General features: G+C 45.1%; 1 protein-coding gene across 24 annotated transcripts in view; it reads right to left on the bottom strand.

Annotated features, from left to right (window-relative positions):
- The window catches only part of DNAH14 (dynein axonemal heavy chain 14), a 459746-nt gene that overhangs the window by 335359 nt on the left and 99656 nt on the right, over positions 1 to 24731 (bottom strand). For all 24 annotated transcript variants that reach the window (XR_005596106.1, XM_039529958.1, XM_039529963.1 and 21 more), the window contains 5 exons: positions 23157 to 23475; positions 18230 to 18287; positions 17972 to 18069; positions 3093 to 3265; positions 2220 to 2567 (listed from right to left, as the gene is read on the bottom strand). Coding sequence is in view for 23 of the 24 variants with exons in the window: in XM_039529958.1 (XP_039385892.1) it covers positions 2220 to 2567; positions 3093 to 3265; positions 17972 to 18069; positions 18230 to 18287; positions 23157 to 23475 (996 nt within the window). In the remaining variant the exon portion in view is untranslated. The remainder of the gene's footprint in view (positions 1 to 2219; positions 2568 to 3092; positions 3266 to 17971; positions 18070 to 18229; positions 18288 to 23156; positions 23476 to 24731) is intronic.

Raw genomic sequence — 24731 nt, 5'->3', positions numbered from 1 at the left:
CCAGGCCAGAGACTGTGGGAGTTCTCTCACCAACCTCCTTGCAGCCTATGATGAAAAGGGCTCAGTAGACTGTAACCCTGGCCCTAGAGAGAGAAGGGCTACGTGGAGGGTCACAGTGAGCCACTGAGGCTAGCATAAACCGCCTAGAAGCGCAGGACCCACGGGAGCAAGGTCAGAGCTCTGCCACAGTAGATTCTTCTGGGTGTGGTCCTTTGTAACTGGGATTTTCACAGTCAGAAACAATACATTTGTGCGCACGGAGCTCTGATGCTGAGATCTTTGGAGCTGACTCTTTCAGTGCTGAGTGCTTCTGTCCACGATTACTAGTACCAGACTCGTCAGTGGCACCTGGAGACTGAGCAGAAATGTGATGACTGCTTGATGTCAAGGCATCAATGGGACCCATTACGGGCTTTGAACTGCCTGCTGAACTGGACTTGCTCAGTGCCAGAGATGCACATCTGTGTCTCCAGTGACCATGGGATTGGTGCTCTTTGAGGCCTCTCTCTTCAGAAGATTGACCTGAGGACACTGAAGAGATACTGGCCATCCCCATTGGAAAAAAGAGGGACTTCCTCAAAACGAAATGATTTCTGGAGCTCAAAGTGAACCGTTGACTTACTGGAGTCCTCTCAGAGACTGTACAGTCTGATCAGATAGACTTCTCATGCTCAGGCGTCAACGAAGCCATTGTGAAGCTCTCAACGAGGAATGTTTTCAGATGACCCTGGATTTTTGGGTCCTTTTTAGAAAAGGAACAGCATATAGAGTACTTGTGTGGTATATGCACATCCTCCAAACAAAAGAGGCTCTTACGCTGTCTATTGTTGATAGAAATGACTTCCTCACAAGAGGGACAGGACTTGAATCCCAGGGTCTTGGACTTCACTGTGTCTAAGGGTCTGGTGCCAAGAGCATCTGGACTTTATAAAGCTAAAAGGTTTTGGGGTTTTATATATATATATTTGGGTTTTTATATATATATTAGGGTCCCTGGGCTGGAACCCGGAGTAGAGGGCGGGCCCTAATATGTATATATATAGCCAATGAACTAGAAAGAAAGAAACTAACTACATAAACTACAGTTAACTAACTATGAGAATTAAGTAATGCATTGGGCAAAGATACTGCAGATGTTCAGTCTCACAACCACAAATGGAAAGAAGAAACTGGAGAGCAATTTTGCCCACCCCATCCTTTATGCCTAAGCTATGGGGCACCTGAGGACACTGATGTTCAAAATGTTGGCCTCATGCTGTGCACCATAAATGCAGTACATGTGAACAACCACTTGAAGAATTGGAAGTGTTTTTTATAAAAATAATTTTGAAGATGACAGGTATCCTCCAAGCATAGCTTCCTAGAATCTGCAAAGTGTAAAGAGCACAATACATTATAAAGTCCAATATGGATCTTGCTATGCAAAACTCATTTTCCAGGGCATGTCTTAGACTATGTGGAACGGTTCTAATGAAAGGCAACGGATCAGATGGATGGATGGATGGATCTGACAACTAGAAAATAAATCATCTTCTTGGAAACTGAGGAAATTTGCTGTGGTAAAGAGAGAGAAATAAAAAAAATGTAGAACTCTATGAGATATTTTTAGAGTAGCTTTTAAAAAGAACAATAGTTTAAGGTTTTCCTTCATAAATGTAAAAAATATCATTTTAATTATATAATCTTTTAATGAGATCATAGCAACTAAGCGGTACTTGTTTTCATGATATTGCTGATTAATATACGTGTGGAATAATACCATACATCAGGGGTCCCCAATGTGGTGCCCGCGGGTGCCATGGCGCCCGCGAGGGCATCTAAATGCACCCGTGTCCTGGCCAGTGGTGGAGCATCCGCCGAAATGCCGCCGAATTTCTGCAGCATTTCAGCGGTAACGCCTCTCGATGACATCACTTGTCAGCGGCAAGTGACGTCATCGAGAGGCATCGCCGCCAAAATGCTGCAGAAATTTGGCGGCGACGCTTCTCGATGACGCCACTTGCTGCCGACAAACGACATCATCGAGTGGCGTCACCGCTGAAATGCTGCAGAAATTCAGCAGCATTTCGGCAGGTGCTCCACCGCCGCCCCGGTCCTTCATCTGGCACCCGCCAGACAAAAAGGTTGGGGACCACTGCCATACATACTATATGCTATATAATATATTTTCATTTATTAACCCTAAATGTGTGTGCAATAAAAATGATCAAGTCACTTACTTCTGAGAGATGCAAGTTCTTTGCTTCAACTATTGCATACAGTGATGAACGTATTATATTAAGCAGGGCTTCAAAATATGGCAGGCAGTCTGTTTGATAGTTAACACTTCTGACCTTAATCATATGAATGCGTCTTTCAATAGTCATACATATAATCTTGTTTACATCATCTGTATACTTATTTAAGATGCCTCTGAAATCATGTGATGATAATTCCCTTTGTAGTGCTAAGATTTCCATATTCATAGTTTTAGCTTCATTCACCATGGCACAGTATCGCATAAAGTTTCTGCTATAAGATTCAACTTGTTCCATTGAACTACTAAGAATAGACAGAAGAGTCAAAATCTGTAGATTTAATATTGTAAGAAATAGTTACAAATTTAATTTTGACAAAAGGTTGGTCTAATTAAATTTTCTCTGTTACCAGCAATTTAGATATCTACTGACCAGTTTTGTAAATTAACAATTTTTCAAAACAGAGATCGTCAAAATAGATAAGTTGAACTTCTGTTAAAAAAAAAAACACGCAGGACCTATACTTTCTTACATAAATTCAGATTGGTATATTCATATTTAGTTTACAACTACCTCCCAAGAATCCTTCCTAAAGACTCACTTCTAACAGGATGACAACAGAAAGCAAATTGATAACATTTTTTTCAAATATTGCCACCGCCGGGTTTCCCTGCGCATCCTGTGTGTGTCTCTATTAGAATGTTAACTCTTCAGGGCAGGGAGAGTGTTATTTTCTGTTCTGTACAGTACCAAACTCAGGGTTAGCATTCAACATATAACAGATTATTTTAAAATATACTTTTACAATCAAATGTTATGTTACTTAGATACATTTTTTTACTTTGCAGCACATACTTTGTTTTGGTAGCATGGATCTGTTCCTAGAAGTAGCTCCCAATTTGGCCATGGTGCTGGATATTCTTTTTCCCACAATTCTGTACAACTTTCAGGTGACTGCATTATTTTATGTAAAGACTGAGTGATGAAGATTGACAGATGAGTATCACGAGAAAATGGAATAACCTGAGCTAAAAAGAGATAAAGCAAGTTAATTTTCTGAGACTAATCTCAGAACTTAAATTTACAATAATACATAAACAAAGATCATAAACAGTATGCATATTCTCCACTCTCCAAATAGTACACTAATATTGTACTTCCCCATATAATCTACCACAATATGATACATAATGAAGAAATCACCACAGTGAACTGTATATATTGAATTAAAAAATAAGATTTCTATAGTTTGCTTATTGTCTATGTATTTTATAATTTACCATTATTTCACGGCAATCTTTGTCACATTTCACATACAAAATCTTGGAGCTCTAAAATCCATTTTTTTCTATTAACAAATCATACTTAAGTTTGAATAATTCCAAGCCTTCAAAGATAAATTTGTTACTTACAAAAGAGAACAATATTGATTTGGTGCACCACATATTATGCACAAGAGGTGAAACAACAGAGCATAAGGAAAATATATTGCAGAATGCAAAGTATTTTAAAAGCTGTTAAGATATTCTAGTGATGGAAAATATTTCTGTCTAAACTCAAGGGGCCAAATCCTGAGGCCATTGCAGTTGTGCCAGTGTAACTGAGGCCAGGATGTATTTACTATGACCCCAGTTTTAACCTCTGGAGTTAAGATTAATGTGCATACACATAAGTGCCTCCTGTGACACTTTTCAGAGTAGTAGCCATGTTAGTCTGTATCACCAAAAACAAGGAGGCATCCTTGAGGCACCTTAGAGACTAACAAATTTATTTGGGCATAAGCTTTCATGGGCTAAAACCATCAGATGAAGATGCATTTGATGAAGTGGGTTTTAGCCCATAAAAGCTTATGCCCAAATACATTTGTTAGTCTCTAACGTGCCACAAGGACTCATTGTTTTTCCTGTGACACTGTCACTGAAAGTTAGTTTGTGCCAGTGGTAGGGACAAGTGCTATTAACATGGCAAGTATAAATGCACATATATATTTACTAATTTTTGATGTCATGATAAATAAAAAGAAGATATGCAACAGGGCCAAATTCACCACTGGTATAAGTAGCAGCAACGCTTGTGAAGTTAATAGAAGTGCCCCCACTATTGCACGGATGAATTTGGCCTTTGGTATCTAAATATGCTATAATATTAAATATATATTGAAGTATAAATGTAATAATTATTTCAACATACATAGAGGTAAGGGTTCCCCATCTTTTTTGAACAACAGGCATACAGGAACATATACATCCATCTATGTTAAGCATGACGAATGCAAGATTGTTAATATATATGTAACTAAATTCGCAAATCAGCTGCTATTTGCTATAGCTAAATTCAGCACTTTTCATCTTCATAGTGCTGTACAATCATATACAAACCAATCCTCACAACACCCTTTCAGGTAGGTAGTGAAACTTGGTTTAGGTGAACACTCAAATGACCACCAAAAATTGGTTAACAGAAATAGTTTTCTAATGAAAGCCGAAAAGAATTTCACAAAATTGTACACTCAAGATATTTAGACTCATAGACTTTAAGGTCAGAAGGGACCATTATGATCATCTAATCCATACTGTCATCAGAACCTATTCATCTGGGCCTCATTAGCGGGAAGTCTGTCCAGTGGAAAAATCACAAAAACATAATTTGCCCAGAAGTCCCACTCCAATAGGGCAGCTGAAGCACGTTGGTAGAACCTGGGAAGTGAGCAGGAATGACCAAAGAGGGCAAACCTAGTAAGAAATTAAAGCTGCTCTTCCCTTGAAGAACTACTATGGGAAGATAGTGTAAACATTGCCACTGTTCCTGTAGATCACTGTCTTGGTGCAACTGCTCCTACAGGAGCAGATAGATGCAAACTGCATCCCTATCCCATTGTATTTATAGGGTGAACCAAGCCTAATAGGAACACTGAGGTTGGGGGAGAGGGATAGCTCAGTGGTTTGAGCATTGGCCTGCTAAAAAGACAGTTACTCACCTTTGTAACTGTTGTTCTTCGAGATATGTTGTTCATATCTATTCCAATTAGGTGTGTGCGTGCCACGTGCATGATCATCGGAAGATTTTTACCCTAGCAACACTTGGTGGGTTGGCTGAGGTGCCCCCGGGAGTGGCGTCAGATATATGCCCCTGCCGACCCAGCGCCCCCGAGTTCCTTCTTGCCGGCTACTCCAACAGAGGGGAAGGAGGGCTGGTTTAGAACGGATATGAGCAACACATCTTGAAGAACAGTTACAAAGGTGAGTAACCGTCTTTTCTTCTTCAAGTGCTTGCTCATATCCATTCCAATTAGGTGACTCCCAAGACTTACCTAGGCGGTGGGGTCAGAGTGAGATCTCACGGACTGAAGGACCGCAGAACCAAATGCAGCATCATCCCTGGACTGCTGCACTATCGCATAGTGGGAAGCAAAGGTATGTACTGATGACCAAGTTGCTGCCCTACAGATCTTCTATATGAGCACATGAGCCAGGAGGTGGAGGACGAAGCTTGAGACCCAGCAGAGTGGGCAGTAAGGTGCGTAGTTGGGATACCAGCCAAGTCATAGCACGCACGGATGCATGATGTAATCCAGGATGAGATGTGCTGTGTGGAGACCGGGAGACCCTTCATCTGGTCTGCCACCGCTATGAACAGCTGGGTTGTCGTCCTAAAGGATTTCATTCATTCAATGTAAAAGGCGAGGGCCCTGCGAACATCTAGGGAATGCAGCTGTTGCTCTCGTCAAGAGGCGTGCGGCTTCAGAAAGAAGACCGGAAGGAAGAGGTCTTGGTTGTCATGGAAGGGAGACACCACCTTAGGAAGGAAGTTGGGGTGTGGTCACAGCTGTACCTTGTCCTTATGAAACACTGTATACGGTGGGTCCGAAGTTAGGGCTCGAAGCTCCGACACACGTCTCGCCGAGGTGATAGCAACAAGGAAAGCTGTTTTCCAGGAAAGACACAGAAGCGAGCAAGTGGCCATTGGCTCAAATGGGGCACCTATGAGCCTGGATAGGACCAGGTTGAGGTCCCACGTAGGGGCCGGATGCCGAATTTGCAGGTACAGATGTTCCAATCCCTTGAGGAATCTGCAGACCATGGGATTGGAGAAAACCGAGCGCTTGTTTTCACCCAGGTGGAAGGCCGAAATTGTTGCTAGGTGTACTCTGATGGATGAAACTGCTAGGCCTTGCTGTTTCAAGGACAAGAGATAATCTAGGATGATAGGTACTGGCACCTCTAGAGGGGCAGTATTGCTCAGGGCACACCAGCAGGAGAAACGTTTCCACTTGGCCAGGTACGTGGACCTAATAAAGGGCTTTCTGCTACGCAAGAGTACATGCTGCACCGAGTGGGAGCAACACAGCTCAGATTGAGTTAGCCATGCAGCATCCATGCTGTGAGATGGAGGGATTGCAGGTCTGGATGACACAGTCAGCTGTGCTCCTAAGTGATCAGGTCCAGCCACAACAGGAGTGGAATTGGTGTGGTCACCGACAGATCGAGGACAGTGGTGTACCAATGTTGCCTGGGCCATGCCGGGGTGATCAAGATTAAGTGGGCCTTGTCTCTTCGCAATTTGAGAAGGATCTTGTGGACTAATGGGAATGAAGGAAAGGCATAGAGCATATGGTCTTTCCATGGCATCAGGAAGGCGTCCAATAGGGAGCCCGGGGAGCATCCCTGGAGAGAGCAAAACATCTGGCATTTTAGAGTCTTGCAAGAGGTGAAAAGGTCTATGTGGGGAAACCCCCACTTCCAGAAAACAGCATGGATAACGTCCGGGTGAACTGACCACTCATGAGCCAGGAAGGACCGGCTGAGGCAATCTGCCAAAGTGCTTTGGACTCCCAGGAGAAACGATGTCACTAGGTCGATCAAGTGAGCTATGCAGAATTCCCACAGGCGAATGGCTTCCTGACAGAGGGAGGATGATCGCGCTCCCCCTTGCATGTTGATGTAAAACATGGCCCTTGCGTTGTCTGTGAAGACTGCAACACAATGGCCCTGAAGGTGTTCGCGGAACGCCTGGCATGCCAGGCGAACTGCTCTCAGTTCCCGCACGTTGATGTGCAGGGCTCTCTCTTCTGTGGACCAAAGGCCCTGTGTGCAAAGGTCCACAAGGTGAGTGCCCCAGCCTAGAGATGATGCGTCCGTGGTTAGGACTAGGGAGGGCTGTGGGGCATGGAATGGCATCCCCCCGCATACGAAGTTGGGGTTCAGCCACCAACCCAGGGAGGTTAAGACTTCCGTCTGTACCATGAGCACCGTGTCCAGATAGTCTCAGCCTGGACGGTAGACTGATGAGAGCCAGGCCTGAAGTGGATGGAGGAGTAGTCTGGCATGTCTGGTCACGAAGGTGCAAGATGCCATGTGTCCCAGTAGACCGAGGCACGTGCATGCTGTCGAGGGGGAAGCTTCAGAGACCATGGATAATGCTCACCATGGACTGGAAGCAGGCATGCGGTAGGCACGCCTGGGCAAGATTTGAATCCAGGACTGCTCCGATGAAGTCTATTCTCTGGGTCAGCTGCAAAGTGGACTTTTCGACATTGAGCAGCAGGCCCAGCTGTCTGAAAAAGCTCACGGTGAACCTAACATGATATTGCACCTGGAGCTCAGAGCGACCCCAAATGAGCCAGTCATCGAGGTACGGAAACACTTTGATCCGATGTCAACGGAGCAAGGCAGCTACGACAGCCATACACTTTGTAAATACCCTTGGTGCCATGGATAGGCCAAAGGGGAGAATGGTAAACTGAAAGTGTCATTGACTGATCACAAAGCGAAGGAAGCGTCTGTGCGGTGGGTAGATCGCTATGTGGAAATACGCGTCCCTCATGTCGAGAGCAGCATACCAGACTCCAGGATCCAGGGAAGGGATAGTGGTCCCCAGGGAAACCATGCGGAACTTCAACTTTACCATAAATTTGTTGAGTCCACGCAGGTCCAGAATGGGCCATAGCCCTCCCCCCCCCTTTGCCTTGGGGATTAGGAAGTAGCAATAGTAAAACCCTCTGCCCCTCAGATTCCTTGGAACCTTCTCTATAGTTCTGACAGCCGGGAGCGTCTGCATCTCCTGTAGAAGGAGTTGTTCATGAGAGGGGTCCCTGAAGAGGGACAGAGAGGGACAAAACAAATTGAAGTCAGTATCCACTTTCCACCGTGCATAGGACCCAGCAGTCTGACGATGGGACCAGGCAGGGAGGAAATAGGAGACGCGGCTGGTGAAAGGTGGGAAAGGATCCTGTAAGGAGACTGGTGCTCCGCCCTTGGGTGCACCTTCAAAAGTTTTGTTTGGGCCCCGCCAATGGTTTGTGGGGGTGGCTCGTTCTGGCCTGTCTGAGGACCAGATTGCCTCCTCCTACCACCGCAGCCGCGTCTTCTAGAAAAGTCCTGTCTCAACCAGGGGTTAGGGTAGGTGCGCTGCAGTTGGGGTCAGAAGGGCCTACATTGCATCACCGGGGTATGCATGCCCAATGAGCACATGATGGCCTGGTTATCCTTCAGACTCTGGAGTCTGTTTTGTCTGAAAATAGCCCCTGGCCATCAAACGATAGGTCCTGAATTGTTTGTTGCAGCTCCTATGGAAGACCAGACACCTGCAGCCATGAGATGCGGCGCATAGCCATGCCCGAGGCTAGAGTCCTAGCCTTCGAGTCTGCTGCATCTATCGAAGCCTGCAAGGATGTCCTGGCTACTTTCTTGCCCTCCTCTAGCAAGGTCCATGTCTTTCCCTCTCATTAACGGACTGTACAACAAGGGAGCAGGGTTAGGGGTGAATGTACACGTACTCAGTCTTTGGAGGAGACCATGTACTTCCTCTCCACCCCCTTGGCAATGGAAGGAATAGACGCCGGAGACTGCCAGATTGTATTGGCGTTAGCCTGAATGGTCCTAATAAACGGCAAGGCTATCCATGTGGGGGCATTGGCAGATAAAATGTCTACCACCGCATCCTCGACCTCCACCACCTCCTCCACCTGGAGGTTCATGTTTTGTGCCACTCTACGAAGCAAGTTTTGGTGTGCATGGTGGTCTATAAATGGTGGGCCAGAGGAGGATGTGCCCGCCACTACCTTGTCAGGGGAGGATGAAGAAGATACACCCGGGACTAATGGGTCCTGGGGCAAGTCCTGCTGAGGGGGTGGGGGGCGGGTCCAGCTGCCTTAGGTCATCCATGCTAGGGGCATGGGCCTGAGTTGAGGGTAGGGCCGTCACCTCCAAGCCCCCTGCGGGGTGGGGGGAACTGACAGTGGCCTCCAGGTCCCAAGATTCTGAGTGGGCAGAACGAGAAGCTCCCAATGGGACACCTTGGGCCTGATGGTATGCCCAAGGGGTCCAAAAGGGCCATTGTGGGGGACCCTGAGCAGGATCCTGCCCCTCGTCGTGCCATTGGCTAGCTCCATCCCCGTCTTGGTCATGGACGCGGTAGCCACTCTTCACTTGGGACCTTGAGTTGGGGTGGGAAGGCCAAGGTGGAGCCAATTGCTCATGCTAGGTTGCACTGTCATGCATTGTTGGCCCGCACCACGGGAAAGGAGATCAGTGCCGTGGTCTCGAACTGAACTGCAATCTGGACCGGGACCGATGGTCGTTTTGGTTCCAGGAGGTAGATCTGGACCTCGCTGAAGATCTACGGGCGGAGCGGCGCCGGGAACGACTCCAAGGAGACCGGCGCCGGGAGCTGGACCGGTATGGACCGTACCGGAAAGGAGATCTTCTTGAGGTGGAGCGGCGCCCAAGTACGACCTGCGCCAAGATGGTGATTGGTGCTGGGACTGCGAGTGGTGCCGTGGAGGAGACCAGTGCCTGGATCGGGACTGTGACCTGGACTGGGACCAAGATCGGTGCCGACCCTTCTCGCTCTGCGATGGAGGGCGCATCATGGAGGGCTTCCCTATCGATGGATCAGCCCGCACCGGTGGTACCGAAGATTGTGACGGTCCCAGCTTGGTGAGCAAAATCAGGTCGCAAGCAGTAGAGAAAGTCTCCGGGGTGGAAGGCAGGCCGAGCTCAACCACGGTGCGTACCGGGGAGCTTATGTGCACTGGACTCAACGGCTCTTGCGGCGCCGGAATCAGCGGTGCCGGAGTTGGAGCCTTCGCAGGGCGGTCCGGCACGGGACGCTGCTCCAAGGGAGGCACAGGCAGTGCCGGCAACAGTACAGGAGCAGCAGGTTGCTTGTGCTGCTTCTTGGCTCCCGGAGACAGCAAGTGGTGCCACGCTGGTAATGGTGCCAGAGATGTCCGGTGCCGGGAGTCTTTGCCGGTGCCGGGTCAATTCGGTGCAAGAGGTGCACTTCGGACCAAAGGCGCTGGGTCTTGGCACGGGGCAGAGGACATTGGGCTAAAGTGCCACTTCCATGAGGAGCTGCTTCAAACGAAAGTCCCGCTCCTTTTTTGTCTGAGGCATGAATGCCTTACAAATGCAGCACTTATCTTACTGATGGGATTCCCCCAGGCACTTCAGACAGGAGTCATGGGGGTCTCCCATAGGCATCGGCTTAAGACAGGCCGAGCAGGGCTTGAAACCCAGAGACCTAGGCATGGGCCTGGTACCGGGAAGGAGGAGGGAGAAGCCCCTTACCTCCAATTACTATATACACCAACTACAAAAACTATTGACTACAACTAGAAACTACTAACAACTACACTATAACAACTATCTACAGGTATAAATGAGCAAAGAGCTAGGGAAGTGGAGATCAGCTCCACAGTTCCAACAACCGTCACGGGCAGTAAGAAGGAACTGAGGGGGCATTGGGTCGGCAGGGGCATATATCTGGCACCATAAGGGCGTCACTCCAGGGGGCACCTCAGCCAACCCACCGAGTGATGCTAGGGTAAAAATCTTCCAACGATCACGCACGTGGTGCGCACACATCTAATTGGAATCGATATGAGCAAGCACTCGAAGAACCACCCAGGGTTGTGAGTTCAATCCTTGAGGGGGCCAGTTAGGGATCTGGGGCAAAAAAATCTGTCTGGGGATTCGTCCTGCTTTGAGCCGGGGGTTGGACTAGATGACCTCCTGAAGTCCCTTCCAACCTTATGATTCTATGATCTGTTAAGATAAGAAGCTGCCCCATACAGATTTTATATAATGGGAAATTGAGACACAGAGAGGTTAAGTGATTAGCCAAAGCCACACAGCTGGTTAGTGACAAAGACAAGATTAGAACTCAGGAGTTCATAGCTTTCATTATAGCATGCTACCTCAGTGCCCTAAAGAACAATACTGACATTAACTAGTCCAGGATTATCCCCAGATTTTGTAGGCATAGGACACATCCAATTCTGACCTCACCTGTGATTGGGCCTCTTGGTTTCTGCAAACTGACAACAGACCCTGCCTACCAGGCAAGCAAAAACTGCTACTGGTACAAGCCAGCCAATATACAAGAACATCAACAGAATAAGGATGAAACCAATAGGAAGACCTCACTGCCATGGACTCCTTGGTAGATTGTGATGCTGGATCCAATGTATGTAAAAGTAACTGTACTTTGAGATGTGTGTTCTATGGGTGCTGCACATCAGGTGCAGAGACACCTTTAATAGAAAAATTTTTGCTAGCAGTGTAGACATGGTACACACATGCTCTAGCTGTCCTCGTGCCCTGTACTAAGGGTATACAGGGCAGTGTGGGATCAACTGCCACTCCACTTCATTTGCTACTGTGGAATTCTTAAATATTAAGGACTCTGAAGCAGAGGGGAAAGATGGTGGGTAGTGGAGCACCCACACGGACACATCTCAAAGAATTCCAATTACCATACATGGCAAGAAACCTTCCTTGCTTTGTTGAGTGAATAGTCCCAAAAGGGTGTTCCACTTCAGGTGATTCCCAAGTAGCAATTCTCTTATGAGGATGGGGGCTTCAGAGTCTTTTTTTTTTTTTTTTTTACTTACAGGAAATTGAAGCAAAGCCAAAACAAGAGAGGCATCAACTCAAGAAGTTTGAACAAGGGCATAATGTCTAGTAAACACTACATAGAGCCCAACGTAGCTGTTTTACAAATATCAAGGACATTCGCTAACCACCCTTGTAGAATGAACTTAATATTTGTAGGTGGCTTTATTTTCAAGGTTTCGTAACAGCTTTGTATACATGTCACAATCAGATAAGAAACTTTGACATGTAATTGGGCAGCCTTTCAGTCCTTCTCCAAACAAGACGAAGTTTTAGAGAGGCTCAGAAAAGTTTAGTTCTTTCTTGGTAAAAAGTGAGAGCTGTCCACACATAATGCATTCAGTCTGGGCCTCCACAGAATTCCCAGAAGGTTTAGGATAGAACTCCAGTAAATGAATTTCCTGATTAATATGCACATTTGTGAACACTGTGGGAATAAACAAGAGCAAAGATGAAATGTTACCTTGTCCCCACGAAACACAACATAAGTCTGGGAAGGAGTTGGTGGGGAGTCTGCTACAAGAGGTCCCAACTCCCCAACCCTACGGGCTGAAATTATAACCACTGGGAAAGACACTTTAATTGATAAGTGTAAGAAGGACCAATTGACTAAACATTTGAATGGAAGTCTCATTAAAGCTGACAGAACCAAATTAAAGTCTTCAATCTGTGGCAGTCATCTAACAGGGAGGTAATGGTTTACTAGCTTTTTGAGAAATCTAGTTATCTTAGGATGAGCGAAAACATAACACTCCACCGTGAAATGAAAGGCACTGATGGCCTCTAACTGAACTATTATTTAACTCAACAAAATCCCACATCCTTCTAATATCAGTCAATAACTAACATCTGAGGTAACGGAGAAACTCTGGGGAGACTGATCTCTTTCCTTACCTCAAACTTGGCATTTAGTCCATTTACCAAAATAAGTTTTTCAAGTTGACCACTTCCTGCTTTCAACAAAATATTATGAAGATTCTTTACATATTTCTCCTCAAAGTGTGAGACTCATCTAACAACCACACCATCAGGTGCAAGAACACCAGACTGGGATGGGAAAATCTGTTCTTAGTTCTGGTGTAGCAGGTTGGACCTCAGGGGGAGCTAATCATTGGAGTGGAGCAGTAAGGCAAAGATAGACTAAATCTGGGAACCAGCTTTGTTAGGACAATTCTGGAACTATGACTTAACTTGCTTTACATTTTTTAGCACCCTCTGAATTAAGGGAATAGCAGAAAGGCATAAAACAGTATTTTCAAAACACAGAATCTGAAACATGTCCTCTGGTGATCAGTGACCTAGACTTCCCCGGAACAAAATTCCTTGCACTTTTGTTGACCTAGGTGGTGAAGAGGTCTATCTCTGGGAAACTTCACTCATGGAATATTGATTGAAGCACTTTTCCATTAATTTTCCATTTGCTATCTACTGAGAAATGTCTGCTTAATTTCTCCATCACTGTATTCTGTAGTCCTGGTAAGTGCACCTCTGTTATGCTGGTGATATTTCATGCACCAGCGCCACAAAAGCATCACTTCTTTGCATAAGCAAAATTATCATGCACCCTCTTGTTAAATTTATGTAGCACTTAATGGTAGGAGGTGTAAGCATGCATTTCTTACTCTTCTCAGTTGCAATATATTAATATGTTGGGTAGATTTTTGAGCACTCCAGCTGCCCTGCACCACCAAGTTCAGCCAGATGTATCCCCCATGCAATTAGTGATGTGTAAGACATTATCTTCTTTGACAGAATAGGTGGGGTAATCCCCATACATCCCCATACAACCTGTGGTGAGGTCCTTCCACCAAGTGATAATAGTACTGTTTGTGGAATTGAAACTGGTATATGCAATCAATGTTTGTTGGGGATATGAACTTTCCGGAGCCAGGCCTGAAAACAGTGGAGATGAAGTTTGGCATGTAGTTTCCCCCCTGCTCATGTCCCCCGTTTACCTCATCTCCATAGAGAACAGGGGAGACATGACAGGGGTCAGGGTGGAGGGAGCTTGCTGGCAGCAGGAGCTGTCTCAACTTGCTGATCTACTTTAAAAGGCATGTACTTAGACTGGGGTCAGCGTACTTAAAGGGGCAACACGTATCTCTCTCTCTCACACACACACACACACACACAGGTGAGAGTCTCTGTCAGCCATGCTGTCTCCCCTCCCTCCATTTGTGCTGTCTTGTAGAGTGTGAGGCTACATTAACAATGTGTTAACTCCTGAGGGCTCAGCTATTCTAGTTCGTCATTTAGCAGTAAGGCATTCCCTGGGAAATATCCCACTCCCTGACTTCACCACTTTCAACCAAGCTTCACAATCATCATTGCTGTGTACAGTATTAAATTGTTTGTTTAAAACTTATACTGTGTATATATATTTATAAAAAACAATTTCCCAGGAACCTAACCCCCCTATTTACATTAATTCTTATGGGGAAATTGGGGTTGCTTAGCATCGTTTCGCTTGAAGTCGCATTTTTCAGGAACATAACTACAACGTTAAGCGAAGAGTTACTGTATAACTACGTCACTCAGGAGTGTGGAAAATCCACACCCCTGAGCAACGTAGTTATACTGGCCTAACTCCCACTGTAAACAGTGCTAAATCAACAGGAGGGTTTCTCAGGTCAACATAGCTACTGCCTCTCAGGGAGGTGGAGTACCTACACCAATGAAAGAAGTTCTCCCTTTGTTACAGATAGCATCTTCACTAAGCACTACAGCGGTGCGACTGCAGTGCTGGAAGTGTAGACAAGCCCTCAGAGTACCTGTGAACAACCTGGGTGCTGATGAAAGTCCAAATGGGAACACTATGTACTGGTAATGATCTTAATCTATTGTGAATCATAGCAGATGTGTGTGAGCTATATGTATGGCTGTATGAAAATGCACATCCTTGAGGCAAGGGCTGCAAAGTGCAAACCAGTCTCCTGGATCATATGACCATCTTGAACTTTGAATGCTGGATGAAGGTGTTTAATCTGCTTAGGTCTAGAATGCGTCTCTATCCCCCCTTCTTCTGGGAGATTAGGAAGTACCTTGAGTAGACCTCTCTGCCAATGTAACTGAGAGGTCTTGCTTCCATGAAAATCCACTTCTTTTCTCAAAAGACACTCATGGGAAGGTCCCTGAAAAAGAATGGGACAGGGATAACTTTCAAATGGATTGCGTATCCAGAGGTTACCACTTCTAAAATCCACTTTTTGGATGTTATGCAGTCCCAAGCTTTCCAGAAAAGAGAAAGGTGACTTCTGAATAGAGGGGTAGGCAAAGAAGGATGACTCATTAGATCTAAAATGATGAGTGGTTAGCAGCTCTCAGCCTTCTGAGCAACACTGCTGTTTCCGAGATGCAGATGGTTGCATGTTCCTATTGCTGCTAAAGGAAGGCCTCTTCTGAAACTTTCCCTTCTTTCTGAGAGGTTCAGACAGTTTTTACTGGTAAGACATTTGCACAGAACACTGTCTTTGTGAAAACTGCGCCTATATTTTCTCTTATTGACAGGTGTGTAAATTCCTAGGGAATGTAAGGTTGCCCTGGAGTCCTTCAGTGAATGGAATGAAGCATCTGTTTTATCACTGAATAAAGCTCATCCACTGTGCTCTGGGCCTTTTTAGGAATTCCAGACCCTTGTAGCCATGATGCTCTATGTATTACTATAGCTGCAGCCACAGTGTGTGTTGCCAGTGACATCAAAGCAGCCTGAAGTGAATATCTGGCTACTGTCTGACCTTCAGCTTTCAAGGACTGAAACTGAATCTTCTGATCTTGTGGCAGAAACTTAATAAAATATGAAAGTTGTTATATTTAATATAACTGTACTTTGCCATCAATGCTTGGAAATTCATTACTCTAAACTGAAGTGTGGCAGGCTAATAATTTTTTCTTCCAAATAAATTCAAATATTTTTGGTCCTTGTCAGGCAGGGTTGATCTACAACCATGCTTTGACCTTTAATTGACAATGTCTACTACAAAAAGAGTTATGAACTGGAAAGGAAAACAGGAACTCTGAGTCTTTGGGAGATAAATAATATTTGTCGTCAATTCTCTCATGTGTAGCTGGAATGGTGGCTGACACATCCAAACACTTTTCGCTGGCTCAAATAAAGCTTTGTTGATTGGAAGCACCTCCCACTGGAAGATGACTGAAGTATACCCAATAATTTGAGTTGAGATTCTTGAATTGCCTTTAAAGAAATGTGTAATGCTTCAGCAATTCTTTTCATTGGTTCTTGAAACAGTTTAAAATCATCCACACAAAATGGAGGTGAAGGCATGACAGCCTCATCCTGTAAGGCCGATGTGATGTTTTGAGAGAGAGGTGATTCATCCCCTAGCTGTTGCACTTCCTGACATTATGTGTCTTCATTCTGAATAGAGTGAATAGGAAGAGGCTGTGACAACACTGGTTGTCTTCCATGAATCTTCTCATTGGAATGCTTTTGCACCGTCACATATCTATCCCCAAAAGGTTCCCACATGTTCCAAAAAGGCCATTGTGATGCCCCGTATGCCAAAGAGGGAGGGCTCCAGGGAGGATGGTACCAGGGCATATGAGAGTGATAATGTGGATTTTCATCCCAATTAGGTATTGAATAAACCCTTTCAGAGACAATCCCTGTAGAAGGAAACCCATAAGAATAAGTGGGTGAACTGGGCACACACTGGTGAGAATCTTAGACAAAATCTTCTTAATCAATGGCTCCTTAAAAAGAGATTTTTTCTTCTCTAAAAGTCTATCCTAACTACACAAACTAATATAACTATGTATATATAAACACTACAACTAACTGAGAAGCTAGCTATGCAGACACCACAGCATTCCATTACATGCCACACATGGTTGAGAAGGAATTGCAGCTGTGGTTGGTCCTGTACTGCCCTATGTATCTTAAGTATAGGGCAGGGGTAGGCAACCTATGGCATGTGTGCCGAAGGCAGCACATGAGCTGATTTTCAGTGGCACTCACACTGCCTGGGTCCTGGCCACCAGTCCGGGGGGCTCTGCATTTTAATTTAATTTCAAATGAAACTTTTTAAACATTTTAAAAACCTTATTTACTTTACATACAACAATAGTTTAGTTATATATTATAGACTTATAGAAAGAGACCTTCTAAAAACATTAAAATGTATTACTGGCACGCAAAACCTTATATTAGAGTGAATAAATGAAGACTCGGCACACCACTTCCGAAAGGTTGCCGACCCCTGGTATAGGGCATGAGGATACTAGGGTGTACTTATGGATCAACCAGACATTGATAGCAAGAAATATAATCAAAGGCACATGGGCTGTACATGCACCTGAAGTAGACAACCCATAGGAACTCTCTAGAAGAAGAAAATTTGTATTATTTTTTATCTGTCATCCTGATCAGTTCTATATACCGTACTATAAATAAGCAATGTCCTGAAACCACCCAATATAAGAAATAAGCTGATTTATGATATAGAAATCCAATGGGCTGCCAAAGGGCACATTTGACAGCCTACTCCAAACTTCAGTAGTGTATACAAGTCTCAATACAAAATTTATGCATGGAATCAATGTTTAAAAAAAAAAAAAAAAAGGAGTTGGACCACCACCACCACCAATGCTATTCTCCCCACACCCTTTTTCTCTCTCTCTATTCTTTGTATTTGCCTCCCTTTCTTTTTGTCTTCTACTTTTTTCTTCTCTTCTGTCACCCTTTCTTCATTTTCCTAAATATCTCTCTTCCTCCCACTCAATAGCATTTGCTAACCTCTCCTCTCTTCTTGCTTGGTGCTTTGTTCTATTACATATTCACTAGTATTTGCTTTATGAAGTGATACCAACAATCATACATACCGGTAGTATTTTCTAGACCATCCACAATTCCTTGTAATTTTTTAGAAAACTGTCTTCTATTGGGAATTAAAAAGATATCTGTACAGAATGATGAAGAACTAGGAAAGAAAATAACATTCTGAATATGGGTAATATTTTTTTTTAAATGTGCATACTATTATAAAGGTTTCAACTAAAATGCCCACTTTTACCCCATTATTATCAGCTGTTACACTCTGAATAGTGTGTTGTTAAATATGTTTCTAAGACTACACTTACCATTCATGTTTTAATTCCGCTTTATTATCTGATTCAGGCTTGACTTCTCCTTTGCATGCTACAGAAAAGAAAGCACAAGTATTGAACAAAATTCTAATGTCTTACCTCCTAATTTGGTGTCTTATATCCCTTAACATGCTAATCAGTCCAAACAGTGGTTGTAACTTCTTCTACCAACAGACGGAAACAGGAAAAAAGTCAAATGTGTGTGACATTACTCTCTTTTTATGGAGATATGGGTGCTGGCAGGCTGAATGCTCTCAGCTTCAGACTTCCTGAGCAATAAAAACAAAATCCAAGAAAAAATTCAATTAAAATTCCTAAAAGACAAGTAATTCAGAGAAAAAGAGTGTCCTGGTCCAACAACACTGCTGTCCAAATTGAGTGGAATGGCATATTAAGAAGCGTAGAGAACAGATGGGTTACACACCTTGTAGTAACTTGAGTTCTTCAAGATGTGTTGACCCTATGTATAGTGAACATTCAAATTGTGAATGTGCTCCATGTGCCCAGAACCAAAGATCTTGTTTTTAGCAGTGTCAGGATGGTCTGATCGTGCACCCCTACCAACCTCATGGTCCACCCTAAAGAAATAAAGGGGGCTGCTGGACCACTGCCATTTTGGTTCCTTTTCTATCGCTAGTCCCCACTAGGGGGAATCAGGTAGTGCAGAAGGAGAGCATGTAGTGTACTACCCACAGGGACAACACATCTCAAAGAACTCAAGTTACTACAAGGTGAGTAACTCATCCTTCTTTGACTGATTGTCCCTATATATAGTGAACTTCAGGTGATTCACATGCAATGCCTCTTTAAGGAAGTGGGTTCCTTGTGTCCTATGGCACAGTAAATTGCAGAACTGCCATGCCTAGGGAAGCATCAAAAGCAGCTCCTTGCAACAGCGCCTATTGTCTAATGAAGGTGTGTACAGAACTGCAAGGTGCTGCTCTGCAGAAGTCAATAATAGGAACTTCTCTAAGGGAAGCAACCAATCCTGCCTGAGCACTAGTCAAGTGAGTTCTCACGCTGCCCTCAAAGGAAATATAATTCATCTTGTAGCAGCCAGATGCACTTTGAGATCGATTTCAGCAGCATCTGGGAGGAAAGAGCCTCTCCTTTCATAAATTCCATGAATGAGACAAAGAGTTTATGGGATTTTCAAAATGATTTTATTCTTTGCAGATAAAAGGCAAGAGCCCTCAGCATGTCCACTGAAAGCCATGAGACCTCCTCTCTGATAGAACAAGCCTTACGTAAAATAGAGGTACATAATCTTGTTGATGTGAAATTCCAACACTACTAAGAGATAAACTACAGATGTAGTCTAATGAATACCTTGTCCCTCTGAAAAACTGTACAGGGAGGGTCAGCCATAAGCACCCCTAGTTCCCTGACTCTTCTGGCTGACTGGACAGAGACCCAAAATGTTATCTTCTGAGAAAGATATAGAAGACAGCAGGATGCCAGGGGCTCAAATAATGGATGAGATACCATAAGGTATAAGCTGAAGGAGCTAAGACATAGCCCTAAGGCAGTGGTCCCCAAACTTTTTAGGGTTGCACCTCTCTTCCCCCTGTCTGCACACACACACACCCCAGCCAGAGCCGGGAGCGGGGCTGTGGGGCATGGACAGCGGTAAGAGGGCCGAGGCTGGGACCACAACTGGGGGTGGGTTTGGGTCCGGGTCCAGGTCCAGGAGCAGGGCTGCAGTCAGGGGCCAATCCTGGGGTGGGAGTGGAGCTGCACCTGACCGCAGCTTGACTGCTGGCTCCCACCGCAGCCTGGCTGCAGCTACGCTCCCAGCCCCAGCCATGGAATGGAGTTACAACCATATGGAAAATCATTACTAAAATTAGGGAAGATAGGGATCAGTACAAGCATTGTAAGCTGGACAAGAAACTGGCTAACAGGAAGAAGGCAACGGATTGCGCTTAGGGATACAACCCTCTGGGGGTTCCTGGTCTATTTTTTCCCCATTGGAGTCATGGCTGTCTCAGGGGGCAGGGGAACCCTTCGGCCTGTCTGACTAGTAGCCCCAGGACCTATCAGAGTTAGAGACGGAAGGCTAGGTGCAGGCTGGCCACAACACACTGTCAACCAAGCCTGGGATTGCTGTCTCACACATAGAGCACTACTTCGATTTTACCTATTGCTTTCTTGGCTGCTCTGCCATGCATGTCAGGGGCAGAGAAGCCAGCAGGGAAATATTGGAGCAGAGGCTCAGGGAAGGTTAAACTCTTGAGGGGTTAACAGACCCAAGGAGGAGGAAGAATGCCAAGGAGGGAGAACACTGCTCCCCGCTGCCCAGAAAACTGGGTAGAAATTTTAAAATAGAAAGAGTAAGGGCAAAAGCAAAAGGAACTGTCACTATCTGCTGCTGTAGAGGCAGAAATCTGGCAGCAAGCAGGAGCAGAGGGGGCATGGCCAGACCATCCAGCACCAAAACACTGATCCGCCTCTGTGAGCTGCAGAGAAAGGAGAGCATTTCAGAGATCCATGACTGTGGGATACACAGGGTTGCATAACAGATCATTGTACTCAAATGGAAGGTCCTCCACCATTGTTTGTACCTCCTTTGGGATTCCCACAGAGGAGAGATTTCACCACCAGGCCCTCCATGTCTAAAGCAGTCTGAAGCGTCAAACTTTGTTTCCAGTTTCTTTCATCAGTCAGAGCCCGGAACTGGTCTCTAAAGTCCTGAGAGGCACCTTAACAATGAAGCCACCCAGCTTGTCATAGAGCTTGCAGTTTGAAACTCAGAACTGAAGGGAGGCTGAGAAATATGCCTTCCTACCACAGAGGTCAACCCTCTTCACTTTATTCTCATGCTGCATAGAACTGGGTCTTTTTTGTCAGCTATGCTCAATGGCTACAGACACCATCAATGAGTCGGGAAGTAGATGAGAACCTACATGCTCTGACCCTTTCACAGGTATGAAGTACCTCTTTCTCAGCCCAACTGTAGACTGGCGGTATCATGGGTGTGTCTGCCAGAGGCCTGGAAGGTTTGAGGACGGCCTCGTTAATAGAAAGCACCACTCTGCTTGGGACTGACCTATACAAAATGACCAGCAGTTTGTATGGATCTTCCTATACCTCTTTCAGGGAAATATGAAGTGATTCTGCCACTCTCTTCAGTAAGTCCTGGAGGCCTTAGTCATCAGGGCATGGTGGGGAAACTAGAATGACCACAACATCCAGGGAAGAAGAAAATGTCACAGGCATAGAAAAGTTCTGCTCTTGTTTCTATTCTTCCTCATACTGCTGGAGTTGTGATTCTTGAGAAGGCTGAGGAAGCTCCTCCTCCACCCTCTGAGAACCCTAGGTCTCCTCGGGTTCTTGTGCCATGTTATGGATATAAGGGTGGTAAATCCCACAGATCTTCTCGGATCCAGAATTGCCACTATAGGATCTAATATTCCTCTATGCTGGTCCCCAAGGGGCAGGGCACCAATGAGTATAGGGGGGATATTCTCTTATATGGAAGTGGCGAGAAGCCCTGGAAACTTCTGATGTTCTGCCCAGGCCAAAGCCGTCCCTCTCAAAATCTTCTTCCAATCCTGAGGATTCTGATCCCAGATCCAGAGTGGGAGCCATTAGTATCACAGGCGCTGGGGTGACCTGCCTCTCTACTCACTCACAGTACCAGAGCCAATCTGGCTCAACCCTTACTTGAGGATGGGGACAGAGGTGGGTACCATAGTGATATCAGAAGCAACTGAAGTCCTGGTGCCAGGCGTTGAGGTCTGGAGAGGGAGGTAACTCTGGTTCTGGAAGCAGTAGAAGGTATTCTAGAGCTAAGCAGAGAACTAGAGTCATTTCTATAACTCAGATCACTGAAGTAGAAGATGCTGGATAGAGCATGAAGGGTTTGATGCCAGAGAAGCAGTCCCAGTATTGAAAAGTGCCACAATTTTGCCCTCCAAAATCTCAGTCCAGTCCTTCCTGGTACTAGGTGGTTCTGCTCCAGAGCACAAAGCTCCCAATGACTTGGTTCAGGACAGGGACTCCTGCCACTGTCTAGGAAGTTTGGATGCTATTAGGCTTACTTGGGGAGTTTCCCCCTTTGCATCAAACCAAAATGAATGCTGACTGATGAAGCACTTTGAGATGAATCTGACTAACACATCTAGTCGCCATTCCAGCTGTCGGTAGAGATTCTCAAATGCCACATCTTCAGATGCTGTTTGAAGTATATGAGGAAATCTTGAAAACGATTAGCGTGTACCTGTCTTTGTGAAGTTATCTAATTACAGTACTTAGTTCTTGCCAAACCTGACACCCAGAAAAAGACAGCAAGTACTCTCCAGAGGAAGATGCACACGAGGAATATCTGGAAGCAGTCTGCACATTTTATTGACTAGCCACAGATATTTTCCATAAGCAATGTGGTAGGAAGCTTGTGAAAAAGACATAGTTTTAGCTTCCAGAAAGTTTCCTGCAGAGAGAAACAAACATCTCCAGAAGATGCTATGCCACTATAAAGATTAAGCTTAATCAATGGACTGCTGGTCTCCTTCTCAAAAACATTATTTTTTATTCCCTATGTTTCAATCACTGGTATGTGGAGTCACAACCAAGTATTTGGGCTAGCTTACAGCAGTAACTAGAAAACATGAAAAATGATAGTCTCTCTCTCTCTCTCACACACACACACACACAAACACCTTAACAGATGTAAATGATATTTTTAAATATAAAAATACTTAGAAATTAAATGCACTTCATTAGCCACTAGTAAGGTCAGAAAATACAGTAAACTTTAAATAAAAATGTTATTGCTACTTGCAAAAATACTAGCATTTACATAATATTCAATCTCTACTGTACTACTGGATATACTCTAAATCCTATTTCAGTAATAGTTTACATGTCGGTTTCATATATGATACTTTTCTTTATTCCTAAAGGACTCTGTTTATCTTACCAGAAAGGTCAGTTTTTCCTTGACTTAATTTAAATGTCTGTTTCTTTGTATTTTCCGACAGCTCCTCATATGCCCTTTTACTCTTACTCTGGGTCCAACTTTTCAAATTGTCATCATCTTTTAACCTTTGCTTCAGAAACTCTACTGAGGTCAGTGAAAAAGAATCATCATCTTGCATCTCACAGGACTCAGGATCATCCTCCTGATGGCTGCCCCTATCATTAATCTTCTCAAAAGGAATTCTTAGACCTATATTTACTTCAAATACTGGTGCATATTCTTGCTCTCCTTCCAGTTGCTTTTTTACATCTTCTAGCACCTAAATTGATACACAGATATTATTAAATCGCAAGGATACAATAAAATATTTAATATAGCATTTTTCTTACAAACTGTATCCCAAAACAGAAATAAAAGTCCAGAACATCACACTACACAACAGATAAATTACAAGTATCAGTTGTGTGAAGACACTATACAGTGGAAAAAGAAAAGAAAACATCTGATCCTAAGACCAAAAGCTGAGGGAGATTATTGATTATCACCAGTGTAAAAGTGTTAATTAAAAAGTAGATGTATTAATGTTAGAAATAATTATTCCAGATACAAAACAGAGCCAGAACTTCTGATCTGGAGATGACAGGGTGAAATGTTTAGACCATTACAGATAGGGACTAGTCAGATGTGAATTTTATTACCAATTCTATCCTTGGTTTCAACATAGGGTGACCAGATAGCAAGTGTGAAAAATCGGGATGGGGTGGGGTGGGGGTAATAGGTGCCTATAGAAAAAAAAGCCCCAAATCTCAGGACTGTCCCTATAAAATAGGGACATCTGGTCACCCTATTTCAACAAGTCACAAAATTCTCTGTGCTTCATTTTTCCCTAATTCTAAAATGGGAGTAGCACTTATCCCAGGGGCAGGCAAACTTTTTAGCCTGAGGGCCGCATGAGTTTCCGAAATTGTATGGAGGGCTGGTTGGGGAGGCTGTGCCTCCCCAAACAGCCAGGCGTGGACTGGCCCCTGACCCCTATCTGACCCCCCCCCCCTGCTTCTTGCTCCCTTATGGCCTCCCTGGGACTCCTACCCCATCCAACCCCCCATTCCCTGACGGCCCCCCCAGGACCCTGCCCCATCCACCACCCCCACTTCCTGTCCCCTGACTGCCCCTGCCACCCCATCCGGCCGCCCCTCCTTCCTGACTGCCCTTATTCAACCCCCGTTCCCCACCCTCTGACCGCCCCAACCCCTATCCACACACCCACCCCCCAACCACCACTCAGAACTCCCCTGTCCTTTATCCAACCCCCTCCCACCCCCGTTCCCTGCCCCCTTACCGCACTGCCTGGATCACCCGTGCCTGGTGGCGCTACAGCCACACCACCCTGAGCACCCGGACAGGTAGCCGTGCTGCCTGGCTGGAGCCAGCCATGCCACCGCGCAGAACAGAGCACCGGGTCAGGCCCCGGCTCTGCAGCTGCGCTGCTCCAGGAGCTCGCAGCCCCACCGCCCAAAGCATTGTGCCGTCAGCGCAGTGAGTTGTGGCTGCGGGAGAGGGGGAACAGGAGGGTAG

This window comes from Mauremys reevesii, linkage group 3 (assembly GCF_016161935.1).
Source record: "Mauremys reevesii isolate NIE-2019 linkage group 3, ASM1616193v1, whole genome shotgun sequence".
In the NCBI taxonomy this organism is placed as follows: Eukaryota; Metazoa; Chordata; order Testudines; family Geoemydidae; genus Mauremys; species Mauremys reevesii.
This window is presented reverse-complemented; position numbering and strand designations above follow the sequence as displayed.